Source organism: Podarcis liolepis, assembly GCF_965112155.1.
Source record: "Podarcis liolepis genome assembly, chromosome: 7".
NCBI classification, from domain to species: domain Eukaryota; kingdom Metazoa; phylum Chordata; class Lepidosauria; order Squamata; family Lacertidae; genus Podarcis; species Podarcis liolepis.
In genome coordinates this window covers 29,516,908-29,532,277 of record NC_139561.1, presented here as the reverse complement: position 1 = coordinate 29,532,277, position 15,370 = coordinate 29,516,908, and the positions used below count along the sequence as shown (strand labels likewise).

Here is a 15,370-nt window from a genome sequence, read left to right as displayed (position 1 = left end):
AAATCTTCAACAGCAAACTGTTTAGCAAGTGGAAGAATCATGTACCTCCCTTTAATTGGAAGCCAACTACCAATTAAAATACTATTATCAGATGACTTAGCCTATTGCTTCAGTTGCTAAAGCAGGTTTTCAGGTAACTTACAATACAAAAATGGGAGGCAGAATCTCCTCGCCTCAAAAAGGATGCTGCAGGTTTGAAAAAGGGCAACCAGAATGATCACAAGGATGGATCACAGCACTTGGAGCTTCCCAGTTTGGATAAAAACCAAGAAAGAGGAGAACATGGTGGAAGTGCATAAAATTACACAACTTGTGGGAAAAGGGAATAGAGAAACGTTTGTCTCCCTCCTTCACAATGCTAAAACTCAGGGCCTTTCAACGAAGCTGACTGTTGGAAGTTTCAGGATAGACAAAAGAAAGTGCATCTTCACACACCACACAACAGAATTCGCTTCATGGAGGATAAGGCTATCAATGGCTACTAGCCACTATGGCTAAGTTCCAGTGTCAGAAATCAGCCATGTGCCTGGCGTGTGTGCCCCCCCCCCCGAATAACACAGGTCAATTGTGAGAACATGGAGATCTCTGGATGCCAGGTTGGTGACTGGGAAAAGCAAAATGTCACTTACAGAAACATCTGAAATATTTTCCTGGAAGCTTAAATTAGTTTTATTCTGGATTGTTTTATTTGATGTTTTAATGTGCTAGAAAGCAGTATAGAAATTATCATCATCATTCTATTATTATTATTATTATTATTATTATTATTATTATTATTATTATTTTATTGTCCCAGTAGCGATGTATGGAAGTGAGAGCAGTGCCATAAAGAAGGCTGATCGCCGAAGAATTGATGCTTTTGAATTATGGTGCTGGAGGAGACTCTTGAGAGTCCCATGGACTGCAAGAAGATCAAACCTATCCATTCTGAAGGAAATCAGCCCTGAGTGCTCACTGGAAGGACAGATCCTGAAGCTGAGGCTCCAATACTTTGGCCACCTCATGAGAAGAGAAGACTCCCTGGAAAAGACCCTGATGTTGGGAAAGATGGAGGGTGCAAGGAGAAGGGGACAACAGAGGACGAGATGGTTGGACAGTGTTGTCGAAGCTACCAGCATGAGTTTGACCAAACTGTGGGAGGCAGTGGAAGACAGGAGTGCCTGGCGTGCTCTGGTCCATGGGGTCACGAAGAGTCGGACATGACTAAACAACAACAACAACTGGGGGGAATGGTGCCTAGACATTCCATTGTTGTGACTGTAACCTAGGTTTAATGTGCCATTTGGTGATTAGATTATATATCTGATTTTCTAACACTGCTATGTCCTCTCTCCACTGTCAGAAGCAATATGCCTCTGAACACTAGCCGCTGGGAATCTCATGTGGGAAGAGAGCTTCTCAATGGGGCATCTGTTTGGACTCTGTGAGAACAGGATGCTGGGCTAGATGGGTCTTTCTCCTGATTCCGCTACAGGGCTCTTGCATTCTAAAATGGTGACGTAAAGTTCAACTCCTTCTGTGAGCCAAAGAAGACATACTAAAATGTAGGCTGAAGAGAAAAGTGGAATGCTGCTAGATAGCAGGTAATGAGCACAGTGCCTATTCCTATAAGGAGCTTTACAGGATGTGGGACAATGGAGAAAGGGGTCAAAAAATATGGAAGAAGGTGGAATTAAGGGAACGTGTAGGCTGGCAAGTGATAAGTTACAGTAGGGGAGGTGGAGTGAAAAATGTAGAAAAAGGGAGAACTGCTGAGCCATGAACAAACAAAATCAGAGGAATGAAGTATCTATCTAATGAAGGACGCTTGGTACCATTAATTAGTTGTTATTGGGTTCATTATGTGGCTTCAAATACCCACATGATATGGGAGGTGCAGAAGGGAGGTGTCTGAGAAGGAAATATTCAAGTTAAGCAAGCTCATGAAACTGTTAAATGAAAGTCCAGGGAGGGAAAGCCACAAAAGAAGCACTGTAAACATTCTCTCTCAGGCCACAATCCTAGGCACACTGATAAGGCGCAAGTGGCACTGAACTAAATGGACAGCAGATTTCCAGATTGATGTGTGCAGGATCGGACTGCCAGGAGCCACCTTGGCCTGCAATATAGAAATCTTCCTATTTCCCCCCGTCCCAATAAGAGAGCCTCCCCCAAAGCCACTCTGTCCGGGAGGTTCCAGAGAAGGAAGGGTTTTGCCAATCCACCCATCCCCAAACCTGAAAGGATCCAGAATCTGAGATGAGGAAGAAATCCTGCCTTTAAAATGCTATTTTAAAGAGTTTCAAGCCACCATTGGGAAATGGGGGGGGGGGGAGCAAGGAGAAGTGGAAGAGAAGAATCCATGAAACTACATAAACAGCTGTCAATATAAGACAAGCATTGTGCTTTCCATAACCCTGACACCCAACCATATAGAAATCTGCTCCTAGAATTCAGCAAGACAGTAAAGATGCAAAAGCAGAGGAAGACTGAGAGCTCATTCACTTGAATGAGTTCCACCACAACCAGTACTTTTTCTGTTTGAAAAGGCCATATCCAAAATAAAAATGTGAAACAAACAAACAGACAGCATAGCTTGACAATTAACTAATCCTCACTTGCCTAGAAGTAGAAACATTTTATGGAAAAGTGGCTCAGAAAAACAAATCCAAGCACCCTGTGGCAAACAAATAAATGGGAAGCAGTTGTAGCATTTTAGTGGCAGAGCATCTTCTTTACATGAAACCCTAGAGAGCCACTGCCAGTCAATGTAGGTAACAGTGAACTAAGCAGGCCAAAGGTTTGACGATTACTTCTTGCGTGCAATTAACTTGCAAAAATGCAGACTTGTGCAGCTGAAATTCCACAATTTAACTGCACACAAGGTAGAGAACTTAAAACCTGTAGAGCAGGGCTTTCCTGGTGCAGAAAGAGCTGATAAGCTCTCAGACTCGCTTACAGAGCTCACAAAATCTTGCAGGAACTTGAACAGTCCCGTGAGATCTCGTGAGAGCATCCCAGAGCCTGGAAAGCAAGTCAGTTTTGCTTGGAAGGCAAGGATGGCTGTGCAGGGACATATCTTGTATATAGGTACCATTTCCAAAACATAACCCCCACGCAAGACATGGTCATGCTCTATAAGGCAGCTTCCTTTAAAAAAGCAGCAGCCTGCCTCCAGCTCTTGAACATTTCCCAAAAATGTCCTGTAGAGGGCAGAGCCTGCTCACCTTCTGCCAGACAACACTACAATAGGCACTTGGTCCAGGGTGACCTTCTCTGCAGACTCCAGAACAAATTACAACAGCTTGCAGGATTAGAAGAGGCAACCTGTTTGCTTGTTTTCATTTTGGCTACTTATTCCACACCTGAACCTTTAAGAAGGCAGTTTCCCCACATACATATTCGGAGCAACCAACTTGGTCAGACCCTGCATTACAAAAAAGAAACCCAAGCCAACAATTTTTCGTCCTACTGAAAGATGCCAAGTAACACTATTTCTGCACTCACCCAATCTCTGCTTTTGAACAGTCAAAAAAAAGAATTAGATCGACTCACCAGTGGCTTACATGGTTCTCCCCCTCCTAATTTAATACCCACAGCAACCCTATGAGGTAGGTTAGGCTGAGAGGCAGTGACTGGCCAAGGTCACCCAGCGAGCTTCATGGGCAAGTGGGGATTTCAACCCTGGTCTCCCAGGTCCTAGTCCAACATACTAACCACTACAGCACACTGGCTCTTTATCAGAATAAATATATTGTCCCCGCCCTAGGCATTTAATCTGTGTCAGCTTTAAGATGTTTTCACTCTGCGTCCTGTGTTAAGCTGAATCTAAACTTCTATTGTTAGCAAACGTTAAATTGCATTACTGTACGTATTGTTGGAGGAGACTCTTGAGAGTCCCATGGACTGCAAGAAGATCTAACCTATCCATTCTGAAGGAAATCAGCCCTGAGTGTTCACTGGAAGGACAGATCCTGAAGCTGAGGCTCCAGTACTTTGGCCACCTCATGAGAAGAGAAGACTCCCTGGAAAAGACCTGATGTTGGGAAAGATTGAGAGCACAAGAAGAAGGGGACTACAGAAGATGAGATGGTTGGACAGTGTTCTCGAAGCTACCAACATGAGCGGGACGCAGTGGAAGACAGGAGTGCTTGGCGTGCTCTGGTCCATGGGGTCACGAAGAGTAAGACACAACTAAACGACTAAACAACAACAATTGTTGGGAAGCACCCTGAGCAACAAACATTTAGGCTAATCCAGTGCAGAGATAAGACAAAAAGTCAAAACACCATAGACACCTGGATTTTTTAAAGGCACAATCATTTGCATTTTACTGATGGATAACTGAGTGTCTACACATAACATAGGAGCAAATGTGGATTTTCTATAGTCATCAAGGATCTGCAGCTAATCTCGGCTCTCTCTGATATGCATACCTGTCCTATATGTCTTCGTTGCATTCACACTTTCTCATTTTTTCAGAAGACATTTATAGATTAAAACTGAAGGCGCCTGCTGAATCTCTATGGGCAGACTGTGCCACAAGACTGGGCCAATGACACCAACATTACTTGTTTTTGTCAAATGAGCCTTGCCAACTCAGGGAACAACCAAGAATGATCCTGCAAATGATATAAGGGTTTAGGCACTCCCTGAGGTACCCTGGACCTAGGATGTTCAGGGCTTTGTCAATTAATACAAGAACCTTGAACCTGGCTCTGTAGTAGATGGGCAGGCAGGCCTGATGCTTCAACAATGGTGTCCCATGTTCTCAGCCAGATGCCCCCATCAGCAATCTGGCCACCACATTCTCTACCAGTTGGAGCTTCTGAACTAGGACCAAGGGCAGCCCCACAAAGAATGCATTGCAGTATTTCAGCCTCAAGGTAACCAACACATGTACTGCAGTGGTCAGGCTATGAACTGGGCTGGTGGCTTTGACAAGGCTATGCAACTGCGTTGCCCTTGAGAAAGTCAGGATTTAAAGCCAGATTGTTCAAACCCAGCTGTCCACTCTGTTTCTGTTTATTGGAATACCACAGTGTCAAAGCAGATTTTACCATCAAACCAACAGCTGAATTTAACTGCAAATATAGTGATTTGCAAAGGGATGCCAGAGGTAGAGAGGACTGGGCTTGGTCAGGAAATGGTACGTTTAAAACAAAAAAGCCATAGTAAAAATAAAGAAATAATAAAAAAGAAGCTTCCAGAGGATATAAATTAAAACGCCAACAGCCCAAGGGAGATGTTTATGAATGCAATTCCCAATGCACTTATTTTAAACTTAGTCTGCAAATGCACAAAGCTGAGTGAAAACCGAGCAAGTCAGCACAACTGAGAAGAGCAGATATACAGAGAGCAGCAAACTTCTCTCCTAGATCTCTTAAGTGCCTTTGGTGTAAACCCCACCCCAGAGAGTAAGGAGATTAGAAAACCTCATGAGTGGCAGAGCCTGGTTAGCGTAATTATTCTCCTATGCCTACTGCTAATATGACACCAAGGGAAGGTGAAAACTGGAGCCCTTTAAGTGATTTCCCGGTGTAGGTTCCATTGATCAGAGCACAAATATTGCATTGAGAGGATACACAAAGACAATAGTTTGAATCCAGTAGGAGAAATGTAACTTTGCAGCCGCCACATCTTGCTAATGGCACAGCAGCTCAATAAAAGCTGACCATCACACTGAAAATTCAGCAGGCCTGACTTTCTCCATTTTCAGGAGAGCTCAGGATGGTAGTAGAGAGATACTAAACTACAGTACATCGCAAACCTGCACAGCATCAATTTGTAGATTAACACTTAGGAACCTATGTGTTTCTTTAACCCAACCCTGAAGAAATAGGTTAGTCCCCACCCAGAGCAAACACAATTTATGCCTCCAGGTCATAAAATACTGAGTAAAATATTTACCATCTAAGTGACAATAAGCACTGTTCAAGCAGCAATACCCAGGCTACATTCACACCATGAACTATGATACCACTTTAATAAGTCATAGAGACTTGTATTTTTTTAAGATGTTGAGAGTTGTTAGGAGGACCCTATTCCCCTCTGAGAGATATAGTTCCGTGAGTTCCCTGAGAAGAGGAAGTGATTATGAAATCACATTGAGAACCATAGGTCTTTGAGGAGAATAGGGGCTCCTAACAACTTTCATCATCCTTAATGAAATACAGCTCCCATAACATTTTTTTTTGGGGGGGAGGAGCATAACTATTTAAAGTGGCATCATAGTGCTTTAAATGTATGGTGTGAATGTGGCTAGAGAAGTGAGGCTCAGGGGGATTGCGGGGGAGACAAAATAATAATTAAATTACCTGTTTGATTAGACTGTCTACAATAACCCTCCCCACTCACTGAAAGATTCTCCAGCAAAGGTACTGAACCACAAGCTAACACAAATAAAACGGGGAATACAGAAACAGCATTAAAACCCACAACCATTAAAAGCAAATAAGAAGAGCAAAATCTTTCCCAGTAAGCTGAAAACCAACAGCAAAGGCCCTGGCAACCAAATAAGGAGAGGGAGTTGTAGAGAGGAACCTCCATAAATGCCCCCCCCCCCATCCTTATGGCCTCCACTACACCTGATGGTGAGCCAGTAATTGGACAGGTGGTCCACCAAGCCTCCACTTCCTGGAGTCTCTTTAATTTAAATTTTTTTAGGGTACAACCAACACTTTTGAATTGACCTATAAACGGTTTGAGCATCCACTGCGCAATTTTCGAAGGAGATGTGAGCCTCAGTACCAGCACTAGGCAACAGCCGTGCTGTTGCATTATAAACCAACTGAAGTTTCCAGATAACCTTCAGAGGTAGTGTATTACGGTAATGTGATCTGCAGGTTATCAAGATGTGGATGACTATGGACAAGTTCCTTCCCTGCAGTTGACACACCAGGTGAAATAAACAAGAAGGGGCTGCAAGCCATACAAAGTACCTGAGCATCCACCACTGAGGGCTGGATCTAACAGCAGCTCCTAAACATCTGATCTGTTAGTGGGTGAAGAATCCCAGAAATAAATTGGGCAACAGATCTTTCCCCTAGACCCCACAAACAATACCTTGGTCTTAGCTTAACTCCCATCCAGCACATTTGGAGAACAAAAGCTGCATTACATCAAGCCAGACTCCTTGCACTGAGACATGGGCTCTCTAGAGCAGTGTTTCCCAACCGGTGTGCCGCGGCACACTACTGTGCCGTGAGACACCGGCTGGTGTGCCGTGGGAGGGAGGCGGGCGAGTCGGGCGGCGAGAGGCGGCGGCGGCGGCGGCGGCGAGGATCCGCGTCGAGCCGGGGGCGGCTCCGCGGTGGTGGTGCCGAGCGGCGGGGCAGCTCGCGCAAAAGGGAGGAGCGCGAGACAGCGGAGGAGGAGGAGGCCGGCATGTCCGGGCAGCAGCAGCAACAGCAGCAGCAGCAACTCCCGGCGACGGCTCCTCCTCCGCCCGCTATCGCCGCCGCCGCCTCAGCTGCCCTCGCTCTGCTGCCTCCTCCCACCCCGGCAAGGGGAAGGGAAAAAACGTTCACTTTTGTGCGTCCCCCCCCCCGCGTGACGCTGCGCGCTGACGTCACGGGGCGGGGCTTTAATGGTGGTGTGCCGCGAGATTTTTTTCCGGTAAGCAGGTGTGCCGTTGCCCAAAAACGTTTGGGAAACACTGCTCTAGAGTTTACGAAAAGCCTGATAGATCAGGCCAGTGGTCCATCTAGTCCAGCATCTTTTCCTCACAGTGGCCAACCAGACGCATGTAGGAAACCTGCAAGCAGGATCCAAGCAGAAGGGCATTCTCTCCTCCTATGGTTTCCAGCAACTGGCTATGCTGAGAGGCAATGACTGGCCCAAGGTTACTTAGTGAGCTTCATCATGGCTCAGTGGGGAGCTGAACCCTGGTGTCCCAGGTCCTAGTAGTCCAATACTCTAACTACTACACCACACTGTCTCTCTGTTCTTCTCCTGCCAATCCCCATCAGGCTCAGGTGTTTACATAATTTACACAATAATAACTTTTTTGAACTGATTTATAATGTTGGCACTTTAGAGTGAATTCTGAAATGTGGCATATACTAGCATCTTAGAAGTCCCACGCAAAGCGTTAGCATTCATTGCATACTAATGCTAAATGTCCATAGTGGCAAAATATTTTTCTATTTCTGGATGTTCACAAAAGTAATCTGGGATTGTCAGCATTCATAGGGACAACTGACTTTACCATGCCAACAACTTAACCCCTATATCCCGCCACCAGTCTTCTGCCCCATTTACTTCCAATTTGATCTCCATGAACCCTTTCCTCTTCCAACACTGATAGATAGCAAGAGAGGGTGGATGAATAAGGATGTACCCTCTGAACAGCCACACCTTGAAGACAAGACAACCTCTGAACATACAAGTGCCACTTCCCTCACTACATATATTAACAGCAATCTAAGTGGGTTCACTCTCAAAGCAGCAGAACTTTGACTGGCATAGTACTAGTGCCATGGAGTGCCCTTCCCAGAGACACTCCCCAAATTTCCTTGTAGTGCTGTAATGTCAGGTGGAAATGAAAACACAAGAATAAGTTGGACATGTGGGTTAGGCCAAACAGAGCCCATTGAGTCCAGTATTCTGGTCTCACAGTGGCCAACCAGATGCTCCAGAAGCCCACAAGCTTGAGTCTAACAGGAGCCTCTCCACACAATCCCCAGCAGTTGGCATTCAGAGCTACACTGCCTCCAAGCCCAGATGTTTTAATCTAGCCACCATATGTAGTAGCCATTGATAGACTCACAAGAACCTAAGAAGAGCCTACTGGATCAGATCAGCAGATTATCTAGGCAGCAATGTTTCTGAATACCAGTTGCTAGAGACCACAGGAGGGGAGAGTGCTTTTGTGCTTGGGTCCTGCTAGTGAGTTTCCCACATGCATCTGGTTGGCCACTGTGAGAACAGGACAGTGGACTAGGTGGCCACCTCTGGCCTGATCCAGCAGGCTCTTTTTATGTTCTATTTGCAGAGTGGCCACTCAATTGCCCCAGCAGGAAGCTCACAAACAGGATTTGACTGCACAGCAATACTCTCCCAGTTTGTGATTCCCAGCAGCTGCTATTCAGTCACATTGCTTCAGACAGTGGGGGTAAAACCCAACAATCATGTCTAGTCATCATGGATAGCCTTCTCCTCCATGAATCTGTCGAAATCCCCTTTAATGCTCTTCAAGCTGGTCGCCAACATACCGTATCTGTTCTGCAAGGCCTCACTGGCTGAGGGTTGCAGCCAACAAAGTTCCACTTAGCATAGATCCATTGAAATTAATGACTCTAAGTCATGTCCATTAACCTCAATGAGTCTGCTCCAAGTAGGATTAGCATCAAACACAACCCCGAACCTGCTCTTGGCCTTAAGCAACTTGTGGGTCGGTTGTTCCTGTTGATTTTGGTCCTGCTGATTTCTTCTCTCTCAAGCAGAGGTGATGCTCTATTTCAGCTCCTTTGGTATTTTAGGGTATTACATCATTTTAATGGGGCAAATCCAAAATAAGCCCAACTCGGGGTGTGCTCACTGATATTAATGGGGACAGGGCCAATTGAGGCCCATAAACATCCATGGTTCTACTCTGAGTAACGCTTAGCTGGGTACGACCCAATATAGCATATCACTAAGCCGTATTTGTGGTGTCAACTGGCTAAAAAGGGTGGGGAGGTGAAGTTTAGAAACAGATGTACTGAGCACCCCCTGATGAGGGAAGCGGCCTTCTGCACATGCCCAGAGGCCCTCTCCCTCCCCCAATTTAGGCTCATAAACTTCCATGGGTCTACTCTGAGTAAGGCTTAGATGGGTACAGTCCAATATCGCATCTCACTAGAAGGTATCTGTGGTGTGTCATCTGGCAGAAATGGTGGGGATCTAATGGTGGTATTGAGTCCTCCTTTCCCCAGGCCCTCTGCACATGCCCAGAGGCGCCCTCTCCCCCACCCGCCCTTTTATTCTCTCTACACCTTCCACAGAAAAGCCCCCCCCGGGGGGGAGGCGGCGTTTTCCTGACAGGACGAGCCCAGTCGCTCTTGGCGGCAGTACCTGCTGATCTGGATGGCGGCCGGGCCAGAGATTGGCGAGGCGGCGGCGGCTTCCCCGCTGGCGGGGCCCCTGGCGAGCTGCATGAGGGAAGCAAGGATGGCGGGAGAGACAACGCGAACCGCAGCAAGAAAAACCGGCCGGCCGACTCAATGACTGACAGGCGGACCGAGGGAAGGCAACGGAGGGGCGGTGCCTCCCGAAGTAGGACACGCCTTCCCACGCCGCCATTGGCTCTCCGCTCCGGGCACCTCTTCTCTGCCCGCCGCCCGCCCGCCCCCAACTCCCTCCTCATTGGCCAGGCTCTCGCCTCATTTCAAACCGCCGAGCGACCACCTCCCTTGCCCACGTGACGGCAACAAAAGAGCAAAAGGAGGGGGAAGTGGGAGAGGTCGCGGTCTCTAGGGAAGTCGACGGTCGCTTCTTCCGGCTCCGAACGGAACACGCGAGGAGAAGCGTTGCCAAGCGACGGAGGCGCCATAGAGGTGCGCAGGGGTAGAGTGCCCCCTAAAAGAAACTCTGGCGTGATTAAGCGGCTAATGCCCTGTGCATGATATAAGGTGTGATATCATCGCCATTACAATTATTTTGTGTTTTTATTATTTATTGTTTTTTCAAGTGCTATATGATTTATTGAGTGTGCAGTTAAAAACCATAATTTATAAGATTATGAATTTTTCATGTTTCTCAATTATTTATATTATATTTATTTAAGTCATTAATTAAAAGCCAAAGGCATGGCAGAAAATAAATGTTTCTCTGTAGCACCCAAAGCTGTGGTGCCAGATGAGCCTCCTGAGGGAGAGTATTTCAGGAGTAGGGAGCCACCACTAAAAAGTCCCTGTTCAAATATTGCCACCCCTTGGACCTCCAAAGGAAGACTTCAGATGACAATTGCAGGGTCTGGGTTGAGGAGAGCTGGTCCTTGAGGTATTGATGTGAGGTCCTAAGAGTTTAGGGGTCAAAACCACATTGAATTAGGCCTGGAAACTCATTGGCAGCCAATGCAGTCAGGCCAGGACTAGTGCTACGTCTGGGCTAAAACTGACATGCCCTAGGGAACAACTTGGCAGCTGAATTCTGTGCCAGTTGCGATTTCCAAACCACCTTCAAAGGCAGCCCCACGTATCATGCATTGCAGTAATATAACCTAGAGGTTACCAGAACACAGGCAATAGAAGTTAGGCTGTCTCTCTTCAGATAGGGGCTTAGCTGGGCCACCAGCTGAAACTGATGGAAGTCACTTTGTGCCACTGAGGCCACCTGGGCCTCAAAAGAAAGTGATGACTCTAGAAATACCTCCAACCTACATACCCACTCCTTCAGAGGGAGTGTAACCCCATCAAGAGCAGGCAACCTCCCATCCATCAGGTCTAGCGAATGGCCCACTAACAGTGCCTCCGTCTTGTCTGAATTGAGCTTCAGTTTATTGGCTCTCTTCAAGTCCATTAGCTAGACAAGACATCAGTCCAGTATTTCCACTGTCAACTGTAAATGTAAAGAAGTAGAGCTGCGTGTCATCAGCATTTTGCTGACAACATACTCAGCGGTTTCATGTAGGTGTTAAACAACATGGGGATCATATTGCACACTGCGGAGCCCCACATTGATGGCTCCATCAAGCTAAACAGCACTCCCCAAACACCAGTCTCTGAAAGCAACCATCTATGTAGAAATGGAACCACCACAAAGCAGAGTGACCCACCCTCAATTTGGGCAGCCGCTCCAGAAGGATATCATGGTCAGTGTTATGGAAAGTCACTGACAGATCAAGGAGAATTAACAGGGACTCATTCCTCCTGTCTCTCTCTTGACAAAAGTCATCTTATGGGGTGACCAAAGCAGTTTCCATGCCAAAATTGGATGTAAACCCCAATTAATATGGATCTAGAAAATCAGTTTCATCCAAGAGAGCTGTAAAAAGGGGGGGGATCACCTCATTGATCAAGACTCAAAAATCATAAACCTTTATTGTCATCAACATCTTTATGGGGGTGAAGAAGGGAGGGAACCCTTAAAAATAACCCAAACTCCACCCAGTTTCCAAAGAGGGTAGCCCCAATTGTGATGTTTGCCAACCTTCCCTAGCCCCCTGCCAACCCCACCATCACCTCTCTTTACCCTTCACTCAATCCCCCCCATTTCCTCAGTTCCTTCAAGCACCCCTGTATCCGTAGGATATGCTTTAAATAATATGGTGTGAACAGGAGTGTTGCAGGTGCAAATCCTTCTGTTTTTCTGAATACCGGTATATTTCCCCTCCCAGTCCCATCTCACCCAAGCAATAAACTGCTGGCTGCTATAAGGAAGTGTATGTCCTGATTACCCCCATTTCACAGATTTTTTAAATTGCTGACCATTATTTTAAAGTGGAGAGAGATCAAGCTAATAGGCCTGGCATGACTCAGCAACTTGCCTCCATCTTGCCTTCCAGCTGGTCTTCCTCTCTAAGTGCTATTTTTAGACTTTTAGAGGCAAATAAATTATTTAATGCTTCGAAGGAGTTCTTTCAGGGGATTATTTTTCCAGTGTGCCTTTTCCTTTTGTTTATTTGCTTTTTAAAAAACAAAAAACAAAAATTCTGCTGCAGAGTTTCCTTGTGTTAATTTTGACAGCCTGATTCAAAGCATCTTCACTGAGAAGTGAATCCCTTGCTTGCTCCTAACCATAACCTTAATGACATTTGGTGGCTGAGAATGTTTTAGAGGGATTGGAACAAAATCAGAGACATCCAAGCACAAGTTGCTGGGTCAAATTCATGACTGCCGCATGACCCAAATTCACTTACCCTATCTGCACGTTAGCAGCTGAAAATGCAGAGGCTCCAGTTGTGCTTGAGTTTATCTGGGGTTTGGTTTCCTTGGAATGGAAGGCAATGGAGATTGTGGTGTCTTTAGGATACAGTATATGGTTCTATTTGCACATACATGCACTGTGAGCATATGATGAAGGGGCTCACAGCATTAGCACCCCGACGAATCATGCTTTCTCAGAAGGGTTACAAGGAAGCCCCACACCACAGCTCTTGGGTGCAGCTCAGAGAAAGACAAGCCTCTGTTTCTCTAGCTTCCAGAAGCGGACATGTATTATTGGAGGGGACTGTGAATTAGGTGGGCTTCCATTAAAATGAAAAGCAAAACAAATGACCCCTCTGTCCCTAGGCAAGACCTCACAACTGACCAGCTGTGGAGCAGCACCTCTCAGTTTCTTGCCTTCTGTTACATCCAGTAAACAAAAGCTAAGGGGACTTGGAGTTACTGCACTCACTCCTACTGGTTCCACTAGATGGCAGGAAAGTGCAAAAAAAAGAAAAGAAAGCAGCCCTTTTTTAACTTCTATAGTAAAGGTAAAGGGACCCCTGACCATTAGGTCCAGTTGTGGCCGACTCTGGGGTTGCGGCGCTCATCTTGCTTTACTGGCCCAGGGAGCCGGCGTGCAGCTTCCTGGTCATGCGGCCAGCATGACTAAGCTGCTTCTGGCGAGCCAGAGCAGTGCACGGAAACGCCATTTACCTTCCCACCGGAGTGGTACCTATTTATCTACTTGCACTTTGAACTGCTAGGTGGGCAGGAGCAGGGACCGAGCAATGGGAGCTCACCCCGTTGCGGGGATTCGAACCACCAATCTTCTGATCAGCAAGTCCTAGGCTCTGCGGTTTAACCAACAGTGCCACCTGTGTCCCAACTTCTATAGGAGGTTTGCCATGTCCCTAAAGTGAAAACCAGGAGAAAGTTGTTGAACTTTTTTTCTTTTCTTTTTTGGAACATCTCCACCCTAAAAAAACAACAAACCACACTTCTGTAATTCATTCAGGTCCTGTTGATTAAAATCTTCAGTGCTGGTTGGAGTTAATCAGACAACATTGGGTTTTTGGGTAATACCCATTACTCCCATTGTTGGGCGATGCAAAATGCGGGGTTTTCACTGCAAAACGCTGCAAAACTTTTACCAAAGTTTGCTGCCTGTTTGGAGCAAACTGGAGAACGTTGGGTTTGGGGGCATTAACTACGACCCCCTTTTTGATGTGTCAGTTACTCTGTGGGGTGCGCAAAATGTGGAGTTTACGCTGTGAAACGCTTGTGAAACTTTGGCGCCGGTTTTGAGGGATCCCAGATTTTGGGGTTCATAGTTAATGAAGCCCTTCTATGGCAAGGTTCCAGAGTTCCGAGTTAGAGGCCTGAGCCTCCATCTGCTCATGCTCAGGGGCCCAATACTTAAGTATTTAAAAGATCAGTCAATAGATGCATATTTTAATAGTATGCATTTACATAAATCTTGTACATAAATGCAAATTGTGGTGCAGTGATAAAACTGCTAGCACATTTGCAAAGCTAAGCAGGGTCCAGTTTTGTTTTGTACTGGATGGGCATATATTGAGATTCCTGCATTGTAGGGGTTTGAAATAGAGGTCCCTTCCAGTTCTACAATTCGATCATTCCATGCTAAACAATGACTAGTTATTACATTTTACAGAGGGCAAGCCAATGAACTGCCTAGCCAAAATTACCTCAGATATTTTTTTTCACCACAACTCAGATTTCCCAAATCAGTTTTTTTTTTAAAAAAATACATCTTTATTGGTTTAAAATACAATCATACAATAAAGGTAAGTACAACAAAGTTAAACACAAAAAAGGGGGGGGGAAGAATTCTCCACATCAAAAAGTACAAAATGAAGTTTAAAAGTAATAAGAAAAGAAAAAGAAAGTAACAATTAAAAGTACCAGATATTTATACAACATCATGTCTTATTGTCTTCTGTGAAAAACTTCCAATTGTTCTCATTGTACTTTTTATATTGTCTTGATTTCATCGCAGTTTCTTTTATATCTTTTTCCATATACTCCTCTAAGATGTTTATTCCATTTATTTATTATACACAAGTATCATTCAATTCTGCTAGGATGATATCATTTTTACAATATAGTCATATATTTCTTAAATATTTTCCATTCTCCGTATACTTTTTGATTTAAAGTTCCCCTGACTTTTCCAGTCAACTTTGCTAATTTGGAAATACTCTATCATGAGTGTTAGCCATTCTGTTATTGTTGGTGTTGTTTTGCATTTCCAGCTTCTGGCTACAAGTATTCTTGCAGCCGTGATTGCGTACATAAACAGTGGTCTTGTGTTTTGCTTAATTTCTATTGGCAATATTCCTAATAGGAAAATGTCCAGCCTTTTTTTGACGGTAAATTTAAATAATTTCTTTAATTTGTCATATATGTTATTCCAAAATTCGCTTAGAATTATGCAGGTCCACCACATGTGATAGTAAGACCCTATCTGCTTTTTGTATCGTCAACATGTTGGTGAACTACCTTTGTACATTTTAGCG

The 15,370-nt window shown here is 45.3% G+C and overlaps 1 protein-coding gene across 2 annotated transcripts in view; it reads right to left on the bottom strand.

The window, feature by feature from the left end:
* ACOT7 (acyl-CoA thioesterase 7) overlaps positions 1 to 10,315 on the bottom strand; it is a 63,897-nt gene extending 53,582 nt beyond the window's left edge. Inside the window, exon 1 of one of the 2 annotated variants that reach the window (XM_083513227.1) lies at positions 10,036 to 10,315. In XM_083513227.1, coding sequence (XP_083369353.1) covers positions 10,036 to 10,118 — 83 coding nt within the window. In that variant the 5' untranslated portion in view covers positions 10,119 to 10,315. The remainder of the gene's footprint in view (positions 1 to 10,035) is intronic. The other variant, XM_083513226.1, reaches the window with a different exon arrangement.
* Between the last annotated feature and the right edge of the window lie 5,055 nt (positions 10,316 to 15,370).